This window comes from Stegostoma tigrinum, chromosome 38 (assembly GCF_030684315.1).
Source record: "Stegostoma tigrinum isolate sSteTig4 chromosome 38, sSteTig4.hap1, whole genome shotgun sequence".
Lineage (NCBI taxonomy): Eukaryota > Metazoa > Chordata > Chondrichthyes > Orectolobiformes > Stegostomatidae > Stegostoma > Stegostoma tigrinum.
In genome coordinates this window covers 13557190-13579353 of record NC_081391.1, presented here as the reverse complement: position 1 = coordinate 13579353, position 22164 = coordinate 13557190, and the positions used below count along the sequence as shown (strand labels likewise).

Here is a 22164-nt window from a genome sequence, read left to right as displayed (position 1 = left end):
TTTCCACCATCTGCTCCGACTCCCTCCCCTCGTCCAATGGCCTGCAGAGTAAGTCGATTGGCAAAGATAATTGCTGACAGTGACAAGGGGCATTCGGATTTGTTAGATTAGCCATGGGAAATGTGGGATTAAGGGAACAGGGTGTCCCTGAGCAGGAGGTTGCTCAGTAGGTCATTACAAATTTAATCAGCTGAATGGCATCTGCCCGCATTGAGGGATTCTACAGCAAAAACTACAACTTCCTGTTGTTAGCATCGAGAGCAGACATTGTAATCCCATACAGATCAGGGGAATTCCAGCTGACCTCTTGGTAAATGGCTTCTGTGAACGTTTGGGCTGAGTTTTCCCAGATCTGGGCTGGGTAGCTTGTTGGAGTGAATGCTGGGAGAGAAGTGGGGTGTGGTGGAGAAAGGAGGAGGAAGAAGGGGAGGATGGCACATGAAAGACAATTTTGGATTGCTCTTGGGAAAAGCTCAGCCCCAGTGTGAACTGACTCCTTCTTGAGCAAAGATGGAGCGGTCGATGTTACTCAGATGGAGGAATGAAAAAGCCAACCTACAGTGAGTCCAGCCACCCTCCCTCAGAAATGTCAAGAGGGATTTAACCGGGTAGGGGGTGCAACTGCAGTTGGCTGGAACAAGAGATGGGGAGAAAGAGAAGGTCACAGGCCTCCAGTGCTGGTCCTGCTTTGATCCATAACCGGCTCCAAGATCCCTAGGCTACATCCACAGGAGACCAAAAACAACAACGCTGAGAATAGAAAATACTGGTCATGGTAGGGCCTCACTGGGGAGGTTACACCAGATGAGTCAAGCCTGTGTCTTTCCTAACTTAGCTGGTTCCTGCAACTGGATTTAGAGCAGAACTTGATATATCTACTTCCGCCAGCATTTTGTCAACTGATCCAGCCTCCAAATCACAGACTTGTCTTCCCATTAGATTATCGTCCGAGTGACAAATCTCATTGCTCGTGGTGACTGAGGGGAGCCTGTAGGAAGGGAAACCTGGCATTGAACGTAGATATCCCACATCCTATGGAATGGGCGTCTGGTTTATCCCTTCGAGCAGGTACGGGAACTTCCTGTCTCAAAAAGGAAGACAAGTTCTGATCGACAATTGAACCTAGAGTATCCAGAAGTGTACTAATTGACCTCTGGAAGATTTTCCACCCCACAATTGGGGAAACACCAACCTCATCCTACTTAGAGGGGAAAGTCTCGAGTCTCCTGTGTCATGAGAAAAAGGAAGTCCGTCTAGTTACTGTGCAATGATCGAGAGTGAGTAAATACATCCATTGAAAGGTTGTTTTCATGTCCAATTAGTAATTGGGTCAGCCAAATTACAGAAAGAGAACTGCCTTCAAGCTCAATAAGACATTTCCCAAAATATCCAGTGCTCTGAATGATGGACAATAAGCAAGATCATAAATGATTTTATTCATTTGCATTCAGCTGGTACAGCCATTATTCTTTGCTACAAGCCTCTTCTCCCTGGAAGGAGACGGGTTGCCCAGGGTGAAGTGGGGAATGCATTCAGAACAAGCAGACAGTACTCCAGGCCACACTAACTGCTGTCCTCCAGGGAGAGCCTGTCAAACAGGTACTCTCCCATCCCATTCTCAGGGGCTCCCAGGCGCTTCAGGTTGGTGATGTAGTCCCCGAGTTGCTTGATGATCTCCACCTCCTCATCCAAATAGTGAGTCTCCAGGAAGTCACACAGCTGCAACAGAGGAATATGACACTTGGTACATTTATACTATCCAAGACAACTTCACAATTCCTACTGAAAAAGACTGAGCCATAACGAGCTCTAGACAGCCCTGAAAATCTAGCTAACAGGTGGAGAATTTGTGCCAGTGAGCACATTTCAGCTGCTTCATCTCACCTTCTTAAAGAGCTCCAAGTTGTATTGTATAGTGCAACAATCCCCAATTCAGCAGCCAAAAATCACATCAGCATTCCCACCAGACTGTAATCCAAATTCCTATTTCAGTTCGGTGTTGAGCAGTTTAACATTGTCATCATAATTATGATGACAAAGGTACAATGTAGCATCTGGACAAAGTTACGTCTGTGAATTTCCACTCCACAAAGACCAACCAATGAAGTTGAGGAGGCCTGGCAGTGATGAGAATGAAGAGGTGAAGCTTGCATGAGGGTCAGTCTGGGCTGTGGCGAGTTGGTGTAGATCCAGCAAACTCTGGTTCACATTCTTCTCCACATCCAGGGCAACCTGCATTGCCTGCAGACTGTTACCCAACTCATCCCTCTCAGGCTTCTGAGGATGGAAACAGGAACAGTTAAGCTTCAGAATCAGAGACTCGCCGCAGCATGGGAGCAGGCCATTCAGCCCATTGAGTCTGCAATCAACCTTCTGAAGAAGATCTCAGATTTACCTGAGCCATTTGCACTGCAATTCCCCCATGGCTACTTCACCCAGCCTGCCCATATTTGGACTGTAGGAAGAAACCTGAACATGTAATCACCAGTCATCAGAGGCCAGAGCTAAACCTGTGTCCCTGGCACTGAGCAACTGTGCCACCCCTAAAACCCACATTCATTACTTGTGAAGTGACTTCACTTTGCTCCATTTATCCTTGATCTGAAGCATGAAGTCATTGTGGGCTAGGGATTTATTTCACACAAAGTTCAACTGTTTGCACCAGTGCCCATTTGGCATTTAGATGAGGACATTGACACCTTAGTCTCAAGGGCTCTTGAGGTAGAGTACCAATCTGCACCTTGCAGGCCAGGCATCTATGTCTCACCTGTGCTGGTGGCTTCATCCATGTCTGAGCAGGATGATCAGACATCACTACTATTTAATTCATTGAAGGGAGCAATGTGCTTACAGTAAAAGGGACAAGCAACAAATGCCCAAGTCCATCCCTCAAGGTTCAGCAAAGGTAGACAGAGTGGGGAAGGGGCTGACATGATGCTGGTCTCCATGATTTGGGGCTCAGTAGAAAGGATGAGTCTTGCCACAAACATGGCAGCATTGGCCAGACCAAAGATGGAATGTAGTGTGGTGACCAGAACCACCATCAGAGGGACAAGGTGGCACTGCAGGGGGTACAGGTGAGGGTCATCAGGATGTTGGCCCAAGATGGAAGCAAAAAAAGACAACAAAAATACAATGATGAGAGGGAGGTTGGATAGCCTGGGATGGTGATCTGATGGAAGTGTGGAAGATCAGGGAGGATGGACAATACACAGTCCCCATGGCAGACATGAAGACCAGATGGCACAGGTTTGAGGAGATTGGAGGACCCACCCACCCAGTCGAGGGTGGGAGAGGTATGGGATGCATTACCTGTGGGGTCAGTGGAGGCAGTTACTCCAGCAACATTGAAGGCTAATCTCAACAACTTCTTCATGCCAGAAGATAGTCGGCTGTGGACTAAGTGCAGGAAATTGTGTTAATGTAGTTTGATGTTTGTGGGCAGCATAGACATGGTGGACAATAGGGCTTGTTTAGAAACTGCCTTCAAAAGAAATCAAACAGGGAAGCCAGGCCAAAATAGGATTTTCACATCCCAACAGGACGCAGCACCACAAGAGCTGCCATTCTCTCCTCCACAGCTGCAACCCTCCCACACAACTCCAACCTTCACATCCTGGAGGAGGACTCGGCCTCCACGCTGATTCTGGAATTTCAGCAGCTTCTCTGCATGTTCCTGCTTCTCCCGGGACTGATCTTTGAAGAACCTGGAGAAGTGGGGGAGGGCCACATCATCCCGGTCAAAGTAGGACATCTGGAAGGGAGATAACATGTTAAAGCCCATTAAACACAGCACTGACTCCAAATTCTAGTTCAGCCTTCTGCAGCAAACCAACTGCCTGGTATGTGAACATGTTTGAGAACCCAATGATGTCCAGCTGTCCAGCAGATCCTTCAACTGGGATCAAACAGAACAATCCCAATTTCCTGTTGGAAACTGGCAAAAGTTTGGCTTAAAACAAACAGTAAATTGCTCAGGCTGCCTGGCACAGCATTATAGCTCTTCTTGTATCCAGCCATGTTTGCACTCACTAACCTTCATTCGAATTGGACAATATTAGTGCCAAACAAACAGCTGAAACAAGCACCAGGAGCTGGAGTGCAGGCTATACTTGAGTAGGGAGCTGTAACACTATTGCTCCTTTGGGGCTGGCATGGAAATACATGTTAGACACTGCTGTAACAATATAACCAGGAGGAAGCAAGGTTTCTGTGGCCTCAAAACCAGGGAGATTGAATGTACGGTATATTTTATGACTACAAGATATAATAGAGGCGAATGAGAGAAAGCGACAACAAGATAGTGCAAAGGAAAACCTACCCAGTAACTGCCTCTGGATTGTTGCAGTTTAGTTTATAGCACACTAAAATTAGTGCACTCACATCCAGAAGGGGGAGAACAAGGGTCACATGAACAAAACAAATTGAATCAAACTGAGGGAAGGTCAAATATTGGAGAGAAAGAACCAATGTGACCTGTATCTACAGATAATGGCTGATCTAACGTCACTAGTTAACACAAAGCTGGACAACAAAGTTTGGCTTATCCCAGCTGGCACCGTTCTGTTGTTTGTCCACCCATATGTGACTCACTTCCGAACCGAGATATTCACAATCCAATGCCTTGAGGTTTATGAAGGGCTATTCTTCTGATATTTGAAACAGGAGCTAAGAGTTTTGTTGTCGAGGAAGCCTGGTGGGAAGTTATTGTCTTCATGTAGAAGCAGTCAAACAAAATTTCTTGTCTGTTTAACGGGGTAGGGACAAGCTGTGGCAGGAGAGAATAGGAAGGATTTTATAATTGGCACACGTGTTCCCCAAGGGAAATGGGACCCTGGTCAGTAATTAAAACCCGTCAACTGGCTCACCAATGAAAGCTGTACCCACCTCCCAAATGGAGTTTATACGGGCTTCATCCATCTGTCATGAGACATCTTCTTTCTAACAGACAAAAGCTGAGAGTGAAGAAGATTCTCCATGTGTCTGTGGAAGTGGAGCTGCAACATTCAAGATGCAGACACCATCCAGGACAGAGCAGCCCACTTCATGGGGACTGCATTCACCACCTCCTTTCAGGGTCCATTATCTACCAGGTCCCCTGCAGCACTCACCAAGGTTACTTCAACACACACCTTCCAAACACATTCTACCCCTTGAGATACGATGATGTAGAGCTGGATGAACACATCAGGCCAAGCAGAGGAGCAGGAAGGCTGCTGTTTTGGGCCTAGGCCCACCTTCAGAAGGGTCATGCCCCAAGACATCAGCCTTCCTGCTCCTCTGATGCTGCTTGGCCTGCTGTGTTCATTCAGCTCTACACCTTGTTATCTCAGATTCTCCAGCATCTGCTGTTCCTACTGTCTGAAACATTCTACCCATTGGAAAGTTACAGGTTCACTGCCACCTGGCTAAAGGGGACAGTTTGTTCCCTATCAGGATGGCATAGAGACTGGACCATGAATCTCAGACTCCAGCAGCTAGAGGGGATGCAGGGTGTGGGTGAGGGGGCAGGAGGCAAACATGGTTTGCAGAAGCTTCAACACGCCACACACTAAAGCAGATCAACTTTCTACAGGTTCAGGGATAGGCCACACCCATCTCATGATGGGAGTGCAAAATGCCAAGCAGGCCTCAGCTGAGATCTACTTTAAAAAGTCAGATACCAGTCACTCACAGCCTAACCTCAAGTAGGTTTGCTCAGATTAGCCACAGCAGACTGCAATAGGGAATTATCATTGTCAATATCAGAATTGATATTTAAGTATCACCACAAAAGCAAGCAAATATAAAATCAGATACTTAAACCTGTCAGAAAGAGGGTAACTAGCCAGTGGGTGATTCTAGTCCCACAGTCTGATCAATATAATACCTTTCTGAAGTAACCCTACCAACATTTGGTAATCTTAGAGGGAATGACATCTACTGCCAATTCAAACACCAAACTGGCAAATTTCTCCAGGGACACTTCATCCTCCACATATCTCTGAAGGCCAACTGGGACCCAGCTTCAGAGTACATCATTATCAAACCCCATTGGTATAGTAACATTGCCCTTATCCTGAATTAATATTTAGGAAAGGACTACAAAACTCAATCTACAAAGAGAGAGGGTCCAGTTAATTAAATTCAAGAGAAAACATTTACTTCAACTACATAGATCAAGTTTTAACCCCACAGGGACAGCACTCACCAAAGAGTGATTGAGATCGGAGGCAGTGAGCTCCACATTAATCTGCCTTTTGACAGCAGCTTCACAATCCTGGTGACAGTTCTGACTGATCTGGGAACTCATCTTATAAAGGAAAAGCTTGCTTTACTTTCCTCACCACCTGCTCCTGTTTTTGTTCCTTTCGGGGGCATGGTATCTTACTGATGAGCACTGCTGCTGCATAGTGCCCGGGACCCACATGTAATTCCAGTCATGGGCGACTCTGACGAGGCTGTACATCGTCCCCGTGTCTGTGTGGGTTCCTTTCCTCCCACAGTCCAGAGACATGCAGTTTACTTTGCAATGGCTGTGGGATAGAAAGATGGGGGCAAGAAGACAGGGTGTGTCTGAACAAGATGCTGTTCAGAGGACAGAGGATCAGTGCAGACTAAATGGGCTGAACAATCTCTTCCTGCACTGCACGGATTCACAGATTCTACAGCCAAGACTCAAGATTATTTGAAATAAAACACTTCTTGTAGTGGAACAAATACATTCAGTGCCTGAACGACCCACACCTTCAGTGAAAGCTGCAGTGTGCACTCGCTACACAACTCCCTGGAACAATCCCCAGGCTGGCTCTGATCACCCCCTCCTCAACCCATCATCTCTCTGACACCTCAAAAAGATAGAAGAAGCAGTCGTACAGGAAAGTCAGCATCTCACGGTCTCCTCTCCAAGTCGCACTGATGCTTCAATGTGATTGGGTGAAATCTACCTTCATCAGGAGTAACCCTCAGCGTGTGTGAAGCACAGAGGAACCAAGGGAGCAGCTTAGTGTGCTCAATGCTGGCTTTAGCAGCAAGAGCCAATCAAATGGCAGCATTGAACCACGAGTGTTGCTGTGTTACTCCAAAAGACACAGTGATGGTGCTCGAAGTGGTATTGAGCTCATACATGAGCATGTAACAGTTCAAGATAATTTCCTGAGCTAACTCCATGGAATATGGGTGCTGTCAATGTTGGGGCTGAATTTTCCCAGCTGTAGACTGGCAGGGTGGAAGTTTATTGCTAGGAGTGGGGTGGTGGGAGGGGTGAGAAAAGCAATGAAGGTGTTGGAACAGGTCAGAGAAAGTAAACTGACAAAAGCCACATTAGGCCAGCTTCAGAATGCTCCTAGGAGAATTGACTCGAGGCTAAGGGTAATTACACCAAGATCCCTTCAGGGTAGCAGCATATTTAACTCCCACAACAAGAGGAATGAACTGTTCAGTGCTGTCAACTACAGTAGGCTGTAACAAGGCAGGGTAGGTCTCAGCCCACCAGTACTGGCCTTGGTTTGAACCTTCACCGGCTCCCAGTAACTTTAGGCTGTGTCCACATGAGATAAAGGCAGCAAATGTAAAACAGAATATGCTGGTCATGTCAGGGCCCATTGGGAGGATACGAGTCAGGTTGAACTCATCTCAGTCCCAGCTGAGCTGTTTCCTGCACCTGGGCAGAAAGCAGAGCCTGATATCTCTTCCCATAGGCCTATTGGTGAGAACCTGCAGCGTCCAGCTGTCTGAATGATGGACAAGAACCAAGATAAACACATCATTTTACTCATTTGCATTCAGCTGGTACAGCCATTACATTCTTTGCTACAAGTCCCTTCTCCCTGGAAGGAGACAGATTGCCCAGGGTGAAGTGGGGAATGCATTCAGACCAAGCAGACAGTACTCCAGGCCACACTAACTGCTGTCCTCCAGGGAGAGCCTGTCAAACAGGTACTCTCCCATCCCATTCTCAGGGGCTCCCAGGCGCTTCAGGTTGGTGATGTAGTCCCCAAGTTGCTTGATGATCTCCACCTCCTCATCCAAATAGTGGGTCTCCAGGAAGTCACACAGCTGCAACAGAGGAATTATGGCAACTTGGTACATTTGCATGATCCAGGAAATTTTCAGAATTCCCACTGCGAAACAGACCCCACCATAACTGGCTCTCGACAGCTGGAAAAGCCACTGACATCTAGATGTTGCGCCAGGGAGGACAGTAACATTCCAGATGCACCTTGTTGTTTGTGAAGTGGAGCCGAGCTGAACTGTGACAGACAATGATCATTCTACTGCAAGTGGACCTGAAAGTGAATTCAGTGGCCAACATCACTCGTGGTACTGAATCCAAATTCCCATTTCAGCTCATTGCTGAGCTGTTTTAATGTTGATTAAATGAACATACTGTTCAGATATGATATTGTGATCAAAGTATCCCAGTGAATTTTAATCTACAAAAGACCAATGAGGTGTTGCCCTGAGGGCCTAGCAGTGATCAGAACGAGGAGGTGGGAAAGCTCACATGAGGGTCAGTCTGGGCTGTGGCGAGTTGGTGTAGATCCAGCAAACTCTGGTTCACATTCTTCTCCAGATCCAGGGCAACCTGCATTGCCTGCAGGCTGTTACCCCACTCAGCCCTCTCTGGCTTCTGGGGATGGAGAGAAGGACAGGTAAGCTTCAGAATCTCTGCAGCATGGGAACAGGCTATTTGACACATGGTGACAATAACAAAGGTCACTACATCGTTTTATTCATCCCCGATCAGCAGGTACGGCCACTGCGTTCGTCGCTACAAGTCCCTTCTGTGAACAATCCCACCTTATTCCTGTAACCCTGCATTTTCAATGGCAATCCTTCTAACCCACACGTCATTGAACCGTGAAGCCAATGTGGACATGGCAAGAACAAGTAAACTCCAGTCGTTCACTGGAGCCTAGAACCAAGAACCAAACTTGGATCCCTGGCACTGAGGCAGGCATGGTAAACACCGAGTCACTGTGCCATCCCTGAGGAGCAGCCACTCTCTACCACCCAACTCCCCCCACCCCAAAAACCCAACACCAGCCTTCACATCCTGGAGGAGGACTCTGCCTCCACGCCGATTCTGGAATTTCAGCAGCTTCTCTGCATGTTCCTGCTTCTCCTGGGACTGATCTTGGAAGAACTGGGAGACATGGGGGAGGGCAACATCATCCCGGTCAAAGTAGGACATCTGGGAGAAAACAAGTTACAACCATTAAACATTATGCAATTGGTGCCAGACATGACTGGTTTAGCCTTCAATCAAATTGAGAAGTCAATAAACATGACATGTTTTTTTAAATACATCAAGGTGGATGAGAACCATTGTCCAATTAGCCAGTAGCTCCAGTTCAAGGATCATCAAAAACAACCCTCGCCTCCTCCTGGTAACCAGGCAAACTTGAAATTCCTTGACCAAAACCTGTGAATTGACCATGCCTGTTCTTGTCTGTAGAGAGAAGAGCATTTCCACTCTAAGCACCATCAGAATTGGATGAAGTTCGTGACTGAACAGGGTTTAAGGAAATGCCAGGAGCTGGAGTGCCACATATACTTGTGTGGAAGAGCAGCCGATACCTCCTACCACCCCGCCCTTCATCATGACTCCACCCCTGACCACCAAACCATCTCCTAGTCCATTTACAACTTCACTGGAGATGACCTCCCACCCACAGCCTCCAACCTCATCCATTCCCCATGGAGATAGCCGAAGGCCCTCTGCTTCTCTCATCCTGCAGGTCTGACTGGTCCCCATTCACCAACAACCTTGTCCACTAGCCAACTCATCCTCACCCCTAACTTCTCCTTCAATTCCTCCCACCTCCTACAGAGGAAGGGGGTGGCCATAGGCACGTGCATGGGCCCAGGCTGTGCCTGCTTCTGTTAGGATTTGTGGAACAATCCTTCTACAGGGAGATGGGCCATAAACTCCACATCTTCCTCCATTACATCCCACAAAGGAGCTTGAACGGTTCCTCTAATTCATTAGAGCCTTCTACCTCAACCTTAAGTTTGTCTATCAATCTTTGATATATTTCAAACCTACTGACTCCTACAGCTACCTAGAATACACCTTACCCACCTTCCTGTGGAAGGAAAACGCCATCCCCTAATCCAATTCCTTCACCTCCAGCCCCGAGGGGAGGCATTCTACTCCTGGGCATCCCAGATGTCCTCGTTTTCCGAGGGAGCGTAACTTCCCTTTAGTGGAAGAAAAACACAACCGGTCTTGCATCTTATCCCTCACACAACCAAAACAGAATCCTCTCATCCTTCAGTACCACCTCAATGCCAGGACCCAGTGCATCATCCTCTGGCACTTATACAATCTACAATCTGACAAAGACATGTTTTACCTCTCCAACCTTAGCTGCCTTCTGGAGAGACCACTGATTCCCTTGTACATTCCACTAGCCAGGGCTTTTTTCCTGCCACACAGATTGTGCTACACCTCCCCTCATCCCAGGCCCCAAGACCTTCCACATCAAGATGAAGTGGACCTACACACCTGCAGTTAGGTATGCTGTATCCACTGCTCCTAATGTGGCCTCCTCTACATCAGGAAATCCGAGCAGAGGCTTGACACCACTTTGTGGAGTGCCTATGCTGGGCTCGTGACCAGCAGCTGCACCTCCCAGTCACAAACTACTTCCCCTTCAGAGGGGCAGGAGGGGACAGTTGATGTTCATTCTGGGCCTCCAATGCCACCCAAAGGTTGCAGGAACAGCACCTTGTATTCTGCTTGGGAACCCTGCAGCCCAATGGTATCAGTGAGGACTTAAGCTGAAAGATCTCCCTTCCCCCAATCACAGCTCAGCTAGTTCCCACCTCCCCGACTGGTCCGTCCTTCCTCCCACCTACTTCCCCACACCACCCCACCTCCCGCCGACCCCCGCCACCTCAAATCCCATCCCCACGGACAGGCCTACTCAACTCACTTGACTTGATTGGCTCCATCCTTACCTCAGACTGGAGTCTCCTCACCACCTGTTTCTTTATCCCTCATCCATTCACCTCCCCACCCCTTCCTATTTCAGGGACCCCTTCCCCTCCCCATTTCTCAAGGGTCCAGGCCCAAAACATCAGCCTTCCTGCTCCCCCTGATGGTGCTTGGCCTGCTGTGTTCATCCAGCTCTACACCTTGTTAGAGCAGGTTATCTAGTTCCAACTGATCAGGCTGAGAAGTTTCTTTTGTCAAAAAACAGTCATGTAAATTTCTCTGGCTTTTCTCGGGTAGCTGCATCTCACAGATATACAATAGTAGGTTGTTTGGGCACATGCTGCCCAATTGATATGGGACACCACTAACAGTTAAGACCCAACAGGCTTATTGGTGATAGCTGTTCCCACCTGCTAAAGGGAAGGGTACAGGGATTTCATCCTCAGAGTGGGAAGAGAATGCTTCTCAGACATAAGCCCCATGGAGGGATGAATATTCTCCCTTTTTCCCAAGAAGTGGAGCTGCAACATGCACAAAGTAGACACTATGCAGGACAGAGCAGCCCACCTCATTGAAGGGAGTGAGTGAATGCACTCCCAGTGTCCACTATCTACCAGGTATCTAGCAGCCTTCAAAAGCTGCTTCAACATTTACAAACCATTATAGCCTGCCATTTTGAGAGGCCATAGGCACAGTGCTCCCTGGAGAAAGGCACTATTTCCCATACCGTGGGAATTTGAAACTCCAATTCTTCACCTTTTTTGGTGAAGTGAAGACCTCAGGTTATTCCAGACACCCTGTGCATGCACTCACAGGAGGGTATTGATCTATTGGAGGAATGGACAACAAGTGACTTCCTGGCCACTAACAGTCCATTCATGAACTGAGAATGCAGAAAGCCAACTAGTCCACATCTGAGGCCTCCTCAATGCAAGTTACAAGTGCATATGCTCAGAGAAGCCAGTCACTGCCATCATTCTCCATCACAGAATGGAAACTGTCATGTGTATTTAGGATCAGAGCACAAATTAAGTGTGATCAAGGTAAATTAAAATGTTACAGGATGACTAGCCAAGGGGTGCCTACAACTCCCAACACCATTACATCTAATTTTAGTAAAGTTTGGTCAATTCTGGGGAGGAAAACGACAGTTACCACCAGGCAGAGACCTGGCAGTAAATTGTAAAATAATTGACAGAACAATTTGCCCTCCATCTATCACTCAATCCCAGCTGGTGAATTAGATACTGCACATCAATATCAAAATCCATTGTCACCAAAGGGCATTACATTTATCCCAAAATGATTTTTCAAGGTGCAAACTTAAACTCCTCAAATCTACAAGACTATGAAGTTAATTAGAAACAAGAGGATCAGCTCATTTTTGCAGAATAGATTTAATTTCAACTCCATCAAGACAAAACTCACCAAAGACTGATAGAGATAGGAGGCAGTGAGCTCCACATTAACCTGCTTGTTGACAGCAGCTTCACAATCCTGGTGATAGTTCTGACTGATCTGGGAGGCCATTTTATGAAGAAAATAGATTTCCTTTTCCTCCAAAATCAAATAACAAACTTAGAAAGATGATCAACTACACCATAAACATCGCTCTCTTGGGACAATTTTTATACTCGAGCAGCAGCCCTTTATTTTCTTGAGCAGGAAATGACATCATCAGTGATGGCCGATCACTCTCATTCATCAATTGATCAGCTGCCACGTCCAATCAGTGCAGGATGGGAATTGGATCCAGAAAACGATCAGAATTGACAACTGGTCGATGATGGAATTGCTGACTGACCTTTGACCTCCTGCACAAGTGCAAATCCTGGAAATATTTCTCTGTGAAAATGACAATAAAATATACTCTAAACGTTCACGATTGTATCTGAGATTATATCTTAAGACACACTCATCACAGATTGGCAGAATTCTGTCAGTTTGTTACTCTGAGGGATTAGTCTTTGTACTTGTTGAATAACAGCGTTGGAGCCCATTGAAAAATGGCCAGATTTTGTTAACAGTAAACATTTTCTTATTGCTGTGCATCGACAGAAACAATGTGCTTTTGGGTTACCTCATACAGGAAGCTCATTCCTTTGTGGATCCATTCTGAATCTGCTGTGATCTCCTTGACGTTGGGTTCATGAAGTGCAGTTTGAAAAGCAAGGTGCTAAATGTGCTGAGTGCCTCTCCTGCATAGTAGACCTCACACCTCCCTGTCTACATTGCTGCTGGAAATGTATAGCACATGCAAACTTTCTATCGCAAAGTTTGGTTTTTATTTGTTTGAAGTAGATCGAGAGCTTAACTCCAGCATGTTTCCAAATGGAGAGTGGCTGGTCCTGTTTACATTACATTCTGTAGAATGTATGGCTCAGCAACTGTGTTGAATGGAGCAGCCTCCCATGCACTGGTGGCCTGTGAGGCTTTGGGAATTGAGGATCCCCAATGAACGTTCGAGTATGATCACAGCACTGATGTACAGACTGGTGGAAGCAAGTTACTTTCACTCAATATCTGCTTCAAAAAGCAGGATGCAGTCTAGTGCTATCTTTTAGCTTTGAATGACAAGTTTGAATATTATTCATGTGTTCAAAAAAGGGAATGGGGTAACCCTGGAAATTACAGGCCAGCTAGTCTTATGTCAGTGGTTGGCAAATTAATGGGAAGGGCTGTAAGAAACAGAATTAATGATCACTTGGATAGGCACAGTATGATTTGTGATGGCCAGTGTGGATTTGTGAGGCGTACATCATGCCTCACAAATCTGATTGAATTCTTTGAAGGGATGACCAAACGTGTGGATGAAGGTAGATCAGTGAATGTGGGATACATGGATTGAAGTAAGGCGTTTGATAAGGTTCCCCATGGCAGGCTCATGCAGAAAGTCAGGAGGCATGTGACGGGGGAAATGAGACAGATTGGATTCAGAATTGGCTGACCCATAGAAGACATGGGTGACAGTTGACTGAAAATATTCAACATGGCGCTCAGTTACGAGTGGTGTACCTCAAGGGTCTGTTCAGGGTCCTCTTCTATTTACGATTTTGGTAAATGATTTGGATGTAGGAGTGGAATGGCGGATTAGTAAGTTTTTGGAAGATACGAAGGTGATTTGACTTGTGGATAGTGTGGACGGCTGTTCCAGGTTACAAAAGGACATTGATAGGATGCCGAGCGGGGCTAAGAAGTGGCAGACAGAGTTTAACCCTGAAAAGCGTGAAGTGATTCCTTTTGGAAGGACAAATTTTAAAGCAGAATACAGGGTTAACGGAAAGATTCTTGGCAGTGTGGAGGAGCAGATGGATCTCGGGGTTCATGTCCACAGTTCCCTGAAAGCTGCCAGTCAGGTGGATAGAGTTGTCAAGAAGGCATGTGGTGTGTTAGCTTTCATTCATAGAGGGATTGATTTCAAGAGCTGTGAAGTTATGCTCCAGCTATACAAAAGCCTGGTTCGGCCACATCTGGAGTATTGTGTCCAGTTCTGGTCACCTCATTCCAGGAAAGATGTGGAAGTGTTAGAAAAGGTGCAGAGGAGATTTACCAGGATGTTGCTTGGAATGGAGGGAAGGTCTTACGAAGAAAGGTTGAGAGAACGAGTGCTTTTCTCTTCAGAACAAAGGATGAGAGGTGACTTGATAGAGGTGTACAAAATGATCATAAGTATAGGCAGATATGACAGCCAGAGACTTTTTCCTAGGATGGAGTTAGCTATTATGAGGGGGCATAGTTTTGAAGTGAGTGGAGGTAGATATAGGGTGGATGTCAGAGGTAGGTTCTTTACTCAGAGAGTGGCTGGGGCGTGGAATGCATTGCCGGAGAGTGCAGTGGAGTCGGCCTCGTTAGGGGATTTTAAGCGGCTATTAGATAAGCAGATGGATATAAGGTAGTGGAGGTGAGATCGTCCTTGGGTTTAGGATAAAAGTTCGAAACAACATCGTGGGCTGAAGGGCGTGAACTGTGCTGCACTGTTCTAGGTTCTATTTTCTAAGAAACCATGGGCAGAGGTCAATCCTAATTCATGTGCTCATGGCTTTGAGACCAAGTCAGAGTCTGGGAATTCTGTTGTGAATAACTCTACTTCAGACTTTCCAGAGTCTGTTCACCATCGATAAGACTGAAGTTGGGAATAATGCTGGAGTAGTTTGCAATTTTCCAGCTCAATGCCGCCCCAGTGACACTGAAGCAGCTCCAAGTAAATCCATCACCATCCTGACTTGGAATAATATCAGTGTTTGTGAGTGAAGATCCCAGAAGCCCCTCCTCAGCAACAGCAGCAGCATCATTCCGGTCTCTCCGACACCAGGTGGACTGCAATAAGCAGCTCATCACCATCTCCTGAAGTGTAACAGTTGCTGAGCACTAAATGTAGCCTTGCCATTGGCACACTCAAGATTGACTGTATATAAAAAGCATGCTGTGATAGGGTCAGGTGGGGTCCAAAATTAGAGGGCATCGGTTTGAGGGGAGAGGGGTAAGATTTGATGGGGACATGAGGGGCAACATTTTCATACAGAAGGTGGTGTGCATTGTTAGAACGAGCTGTCAGAGACAGTGGTGGAGGTAGTTAGAATTACAACATTTAAATGACATTTGGAGATTTGCATGGAAAGGAATGGTTTAGAAGGATATGGGCCAAAGGCAGACAAGTGGGACAATGTCAGTGATAATGGGAACTGCAGATGCTGGAGAATTCCAAGATAATAACATGTGAGGCTGGATGAACACAGCAGGTCAAGCAGCATCTCAGGAGCACAAAAGCTGACGTTTCGGGCCTAGACCCTTCGTCTCTGATTTTGTGCTCCTGAGATGCTGCTTGGCCTGCTGTGTTCATCCAGCCTCACATTTTATTATCTTGGGACTATGTCAGGTTGGGAAATCTGGTCAGCATGGACAGGTAGGACCGAAGGGTCTGTTTCCGTGAGAAACGAGTCATTCACTCTAATTCTATGCAACAGAGTGTTCCTGTTTTTTGTAACTTTTGGATGGCAGGGTATTTTAATGGTCAGCATTACTGCCTCATAGTGCCAGGGACCTGGGGTCAATTTCAGTCACGTGTGGAGGCTGCACATCCTCCCCGTGCCTGTGTGGGCCTCTTCCCACAGTCCAAAGACATGCAGTTTATTTTGGACTGGCCGTGGGAAAGATGGCGTAAGAAGGCAGGGTGTGTCTGAACAAGATGCTGTTCAGAGGATCAGTGCAGACTAAATGGGCTGAACAACTTCTTCAGAGGATCAGTGCAGACTAAATGGGCTGAACAACCTCTTCCCGCACTGCAGGGATTCTACACCCAAGACTCAAGATGGTTTAAAATAAAACTCTACGTGGTGGAACAAATACATTCAGTGCCTTAAAGACCCACACCTCAGTGAAGGCTGCAGTGTGCACTCGCTACAAAACTCCCTGAAACATTCCCCAGGATGTCTCTGACAGCCCCCTCCCTAAACCACGATCTCTGACACCTCGAAAGATAAAGGAAGCAGCCATTCAGGAAAGTCAGCATCTCCAGTTCTCCTCCCTGAGTCACACTGCTCCTTCAATGTGATCGGGTGAAATCAACCTGCATCAGGAGTAACCCTCCCCGTGGGGGAAGCTCAGAGGAACCAAGGGAGCAGCTTAGTGCGCTCAATGCTGGCTTGAGCAGCAAGAGCCAATCAAATGGCAGCATTTAACCAGGAGCGTTGCTGTGTTATTCCCAGGTCACTATTATCCTGCTGTAGGTGCCATTAAGTGCATCCAGTTCAGGTGAATTTTTTCAAGCAGACTTGTGCTGAATATTCCCATCTCTGGGCTGGCTGGCCTGAAGTTTATTACTAGGCGTGGTGGGGTTTTTGACCAAGACTTGGCAGAGAGCAAGGAAGTAAACGGAGCAAAGCCACATTAGGACAGCTTTGGATTACTCCTGGGAAATGGTTCCCCCCGTGTGAGCTTTCTTGTCGAGCTACAATGGGTATTTAATCCATATCGCCTGGGAGGGCAGCGCATGTTCCTCAGGCGAAGGAACAAATGAACTGGTCATTGTGAGTAACTGCTGATGGCTGTCCGGAGGCAGGCAGTTGGTGGTGGGGATCAGGAGGCCACAGGGCTGGTCTTGGCTTGAACCTCAACTGGGTCTGAGTGAATCTAGGATGCACTGTCAGGAAAAAGTAATAACATTGATTTGAACAGAATAGACCAGGTGTGTCAGATCCCAGTTGCTAAGTTTAATTTTATTGCTCCCAGCATTGCTGGTTCCTCCACAAGGCTAGAGAGGGGACGCTGCTGGATCTCTTCCCTTAAGCTCTTGTTGAGGCAAGCTGAGCCAGCTGGCACAGAATTTACATTGGCATCAACTTGTGATTTGTGTGGACTTTAGCAATCAGTCTCGGTTGGTGGAGGTTGACAGAGGTTGACAGGGAAGCTATTGCTAAGCAAACTAGACATGAACATAAAGCATCCTACAGCCCTGTTTCTGTGAAAGTGGGTGTCAAGTCTTTCTTTCGGCCAAACAGGGGTGTTTTCTCTTTCGAAAGCAATGAAAATTTTAGCTGCACCTGTATTCATCATACCTGGGTGTGGGATAATAGTACAAAGTGACTTGACACCCCGCAGGCCCCAACCTCAAGTTCTGGCTGGAGGAATAACTTGGATTCATAACTTAGAGGAAGTTCCACGGGAATTCCGAGACTGATGCTGGGGTGGTGTTGGAGGGAAGACCAGGGAAATATTCTGTCAAATTAATAATTTCATTAGCCAAAATTACAGGCTTGAAGCTCTCAAAAGCTCTTTAATATCAAGGGTCTCAATGATGGACAATAAGCAACATCAATACATTTCATTCATTTCCACTCAGCTGGTTCAGCCATTACATTGTTTGCTACAAGCCCCTTCTCCTTGGAAGGAGACAGGTTGTCCAGGGTGAAGTAGGGAATACATTCAGACCAAGCAGACAGTACTCCAGGCCACACTAACTGCTGTCCTCCAGGGAGAGCCTGTCAAACAGGTACTCTCCCATCCCATTCTCAGGGGCTCCCAGGCGCTTCAGGTTGGTGATGTAGTCCCCAAGTTGCTTGATGATCTCCACCTCCTCATCCAAATAGTGAGTCTCCAGGAAGTCACACAGCTGCAACAGAGGAATATGACACTTGGTACATTTATACTATCCACGACAATTTCAGAATTCCCACTGCAAGACAGACTTAGCCATGACTAGCTCTGGACAGCCCTGAAAAGCGAGCTAACACCTGGAGAATTTGTGCCAGTGAGGACAACATGTCAGCTGCTCCATCTTGCTGTTTGTGAAATGGAGCTGAGTTGGATTGTGATGGACAATGATCATTCCACTGCAATGATACTAATGAAGAACTCAGTGGCCAACGTCATTTCAGCACTTCCACTAGATTATAGATCAAATTCCCCTTATACCTCATTGTAATCAGTATGATCCCAAGTGATCAATGTTACAATAGTTCAGGAAAGTAATGGATGGAAAGTGTTACTTCAGTGAATTTCCAATCCACACAGACCAACCAATGAAACGTTACCTTGAGGGTCTAGCAGTGATGTGAATGAGGAGGTGAAGCTGACATGAGGGTCAGTCTGGGCTGTGGCGAGTTGGTGTAGATCCAGCAAACTCTGGTTCACATTCTTTTCCAGATTCAGGGCAACCTGAATTGCCTGCAGGCTGTTACCCCAGTCAATCCTCTCTGGCTTCTATGGATGGAGAGAAGGACAGGTAAGCTTCAGAAACAGAATCCCTGCAGCATGGGAGCAGGCCATTCACCCCACTGAGACCATAACTGCTGAAGAGCATCCCATCTGGTCCCATTCCCACCCTGTTCGTGTAACCTGCATTTCAAGTTGCCAATCTTCTTTTCTACTGTGTGGGGATGCTATGCTTTGGGATAACGTTTAAACTCTCGTCACGGGCCAGAACCAAACTGGTACCCCTGGCACTGAGTCAACAGTGCCAACCACTGAGCCACTGTGCCATCCCTGAAGTCCAGATAAAGAAAACATTAGCTACTTGGTGACTCCTTTCACCTTGCCCCATTTATCCTTGACCTGAAGCCGGAAGTTCAGGAACATATCCTTGTACCACAGGGAATAAATATGTACCAGATTAGTCATTTGCACCAGTGTCCATCTGCTGGAGTCTTAAAAAGGATATTCATGAGTGAATCCCAAGGGCTGTGGGGGAAGTAGCGGTAGTGTCCCAAGCTCCGGTTGACAAGGCTGATGTTCAAGTCTCACTTGTGCTTGTGGCCTCATACATGCCCGAGCGGCATGGTCAGAACCATCATTACTTGAATTCATTGTCGGGGGCAGTAATGTGCTTACAATAAACACAGGATCATCGATCCCTCAATGCTCACACAAGGCAAACTGTGTGTGAAAGGGGACATAGGCCAAGTAACATGTGTTAGTTTGGGGCAGGGTTGTGAGGAACAGCACAGGGACAAGTCCTTTGAACACATTTTATGAAAATTGTTCTTCCGGCCTCTGCTGCATTCTATCTTTGGCCTCGCTAGTCAGAAGGACAGGATAGCACTGCAGGGGGTGCTGGTGAGGGTCCCCAGGTTGTTTCCCCGAGACAGAAAATCCATTGTGAGGAGAGAGATTGGACAGGCTGGGGTTTTCCTTGTCCTTTGAGCAGGTGAGGCTGAGGTGGTTGTTTGATGGAAGTCAGGCTTGTATAAATGCTGAAACACTGGAGATGGAGGAGAGCAAACAGGGAAGCCAAGCAAAAGAACTTTCCACACTCGCTCAGGATCTGAAAATCTTGTCACTGGAGATGACACCGCAAGAGCAGCCATTCCACCCTGCACTCCCCCACCACCCAACCCCAACCTTCACATCCTGGAGGAGGACTCGGCCGCCACGCTGATTCTGGAATTTCAGCAGCTTTTCTGCATGTTCCCGCTTCTCCTGGAACTGATCTTTGAAGAACTGGGAGAAATGGGGGAGGGCAACATCGTCTTGGGCAAAGTAGGACATCTGGAAGAACAAGTTCAAGTTACATTCGACATCACTGGCTCACTCCCCATTGCAGTTCTCAACTACAAGACTACTTGAGCACTCAAACCAAACTGACAGAAGGCATGCTCATGTGTCAGACACTGAACAGATTGTGAACCCAGTGTTGTTCAATTCACCAGCAACTGGGCAAAATCACAACAGTCCAGCTTCCTCCTGGAACCAAAAATACTGTTTTATTTTGGTTTGAATCTACTGGTGATTAGCTCAGGAGTGCCTGGCACAGCCTTTGTGGAGAGACAGAGCTGAATTCATGCTTCTATTCATTAATCTCCAACAGAATTGGATGAAGTTACTGGTTGAACAGGGTTTCAGGAAGTGCCAGGAGCTGGCGTACAGGATGTACACAGGATGGAGGAGCCACAAGGCACTGTGTTTTGCCTTTCAGGTAAACTTTCAAAAAAGATGTTGAACCTTGTTCTAGTCAATGAATAGTAGGGAGAATGTTTTCTACAAACCCAGGATCAATGAGATTTGGACATAAGTGTACACATTAACTCTACACGGGTACGCTATCTTCAGTATGATGTTTAGCACTAAGATAATGCCAAGGAAAGCCTGCCCAGTAACAGCCTTTGGATCGTTGCAGCAGTGGGTTATTGCTCTGCCTAAAAATAGTGCAAACTCAGGCTGTCAGAAACTTGCACCAAGTCACATGACTGAAACAAATGATCAAATGTCAAATATCAGTGGCCTGTAGATAATGTCACTAGTGAAAACAGTAACCTGGAAAAGCACTTGCCCTGACTTAACCCAAACAGGCAAAAAATCCTGTCGGCTTTCAGCCCATGTGACTCATATCTAAACTGTCATGTTCACAATTCGATGTAAGGGTTTAAGAGCTAATCGTCACTATTGGAAGCATCAGCTAAGAGTTACATTCTGGGGAAGGACTCCTGAAAAGTTACTTTAATCCACAAATCCAAAAACCACAGTCAGGCAAGCAAAAATCTCTGGTTTAAGTGGGTAGTTACACGTCATGGCAGAAGATAGTCGGGATTTTATCCTTGGGAAGCATGTGCCAACAGAGTTGGGACACAGTGATTAAACCCCAACCACTGGATCACCAATAAAGCTGTCCCACCTCCCAAGTGAGGCTTATAGGGACTTAGTCCTCATTACAAGACAACTTCCTCACAACAGGCACAAGCCCAGAGAGAGATGAATATTCTCCATGTGTCTGGAGAAGGGGACCTGCAACATGCAAGAAGCAGACACCATCCAGGACAGAGCAGCCCACTTCATGGGGACTGCATTCACCACCTCCTTTCAGAGTCCATTACCTACCAGGTCCCCTGCAGCACTCACCAAGGTTACTTCAACACATACCTTCCAAGCACAGTCTACTCCTTGGAAGGGCACAAGCACATCACCACTGGGATAGAGGGGACATTTTGTTTTAGGTCAAGCTAAATGATATGGGAACAACCTCCATTCCTTCACTGTCACTGGGCTAATAGCCTCAGCACATTCCAGCAGCCCCAGCATGGGGTGGGGTGGAGAAGGGGCAGAGTGGGGATCCAACATTTCTCACACACAGCAGATCAACTCTCAGTAGGGACGGGATAGGCCACACCCACATCTTCAATAAATACAAGTAAAGCCAAGTCAGCCTCAATGAAGGAGATCTACTTAAAACAGATGCTAGTCACAGACTAGCTTCAGGTTTGTTCAGACTAACAAGGGCCACTGCAACAGGGAAGTTATTGTTATTGTCAGTGTTAAAAAAAATCAGCATGTTTGTTTAGGACCACCACAGAGATCAGGCAAATGAAGTCAGGAAACTTGTGTCAGAAAGAAAACAAAAGCAAGAGGCTTTTACCCTCCAGATACCACTGAAGGCCAACTGGGACCTGAGTTAACATACATCAGTATCCTACACCATCGTGATAGTAACACCACCTCTATCCTGAACTGATATTTAGGTAGGAGCCACAAAACCTCAATCTACTAGATTGTCAGCTTCACTAGAGGCCAGGCAAAGAATTTACTTCAACAGAACAGATTTATATGTTTAACCCCGAGAGACAGCACTCACCAAAGACTGATAGAGATAGGAGGCAGTGAGCTCCACATTAATCTGCTTGTTGACAGCAGCTTCACAATCCTGGTGATAGTTCTGACTGATCTGGGAGGCCATCTTGTGACAATAAATTTCTTTTATTCTCCTCACCACCAAAATAACAAAATTAGGAAGAACAATCAACATCATTCCCGTG

At 46.7% G+C, this 22164-nt stretch overlaps 2 protein-coding genes across 2 annotated transcripts; both read right to left on the bottom strand.

The window, feature by feature from the left end:
• Positions 1-589: 589 nt before the first annotated feature.
• Positions 590-6448, bottom strand: LOC132206486 (ferritin, heavy subunit-like). The gene is made up of 5 exons (XM_059640676.1): positions 6371-6448; positions 3608-3754; positions 2152-2277; positions 1576-1719; positions 590-631 (listed from the first exon to the last, which is right to left on the bottom strand). Exons 1-5 carry the CDS (start codon positions 6446-6448, stop codon positions 590-592), a joined length of 537 nt encoding a protein of 178 aa, XP_059496659.1.
• A 1150-nt stretch (positions 6449-7598) lies between these two features.
• LOC132206485 (ferritin, middle subunit-like) lies at positions 7599-12454 on the bottom strand. Its single transcript, XM_059640675.1, has 5 exons — positions 12353-12454; positions 9029-9175; positions 8486-8611; positions 7894-8037; positions 7599-7712 (listed from the first exon to the last, which is right to left on the bottom strand). The coding sequence occupies exons 1-5, from the start codon at positions 12452-12454 to the stop codon at positions 7599-7601; spliced, it is 633 nt and encodes a 210-aa protein (XP_059496658.1).
• Positions 12455-22164: the final 9710 nt, after the last annotated feature.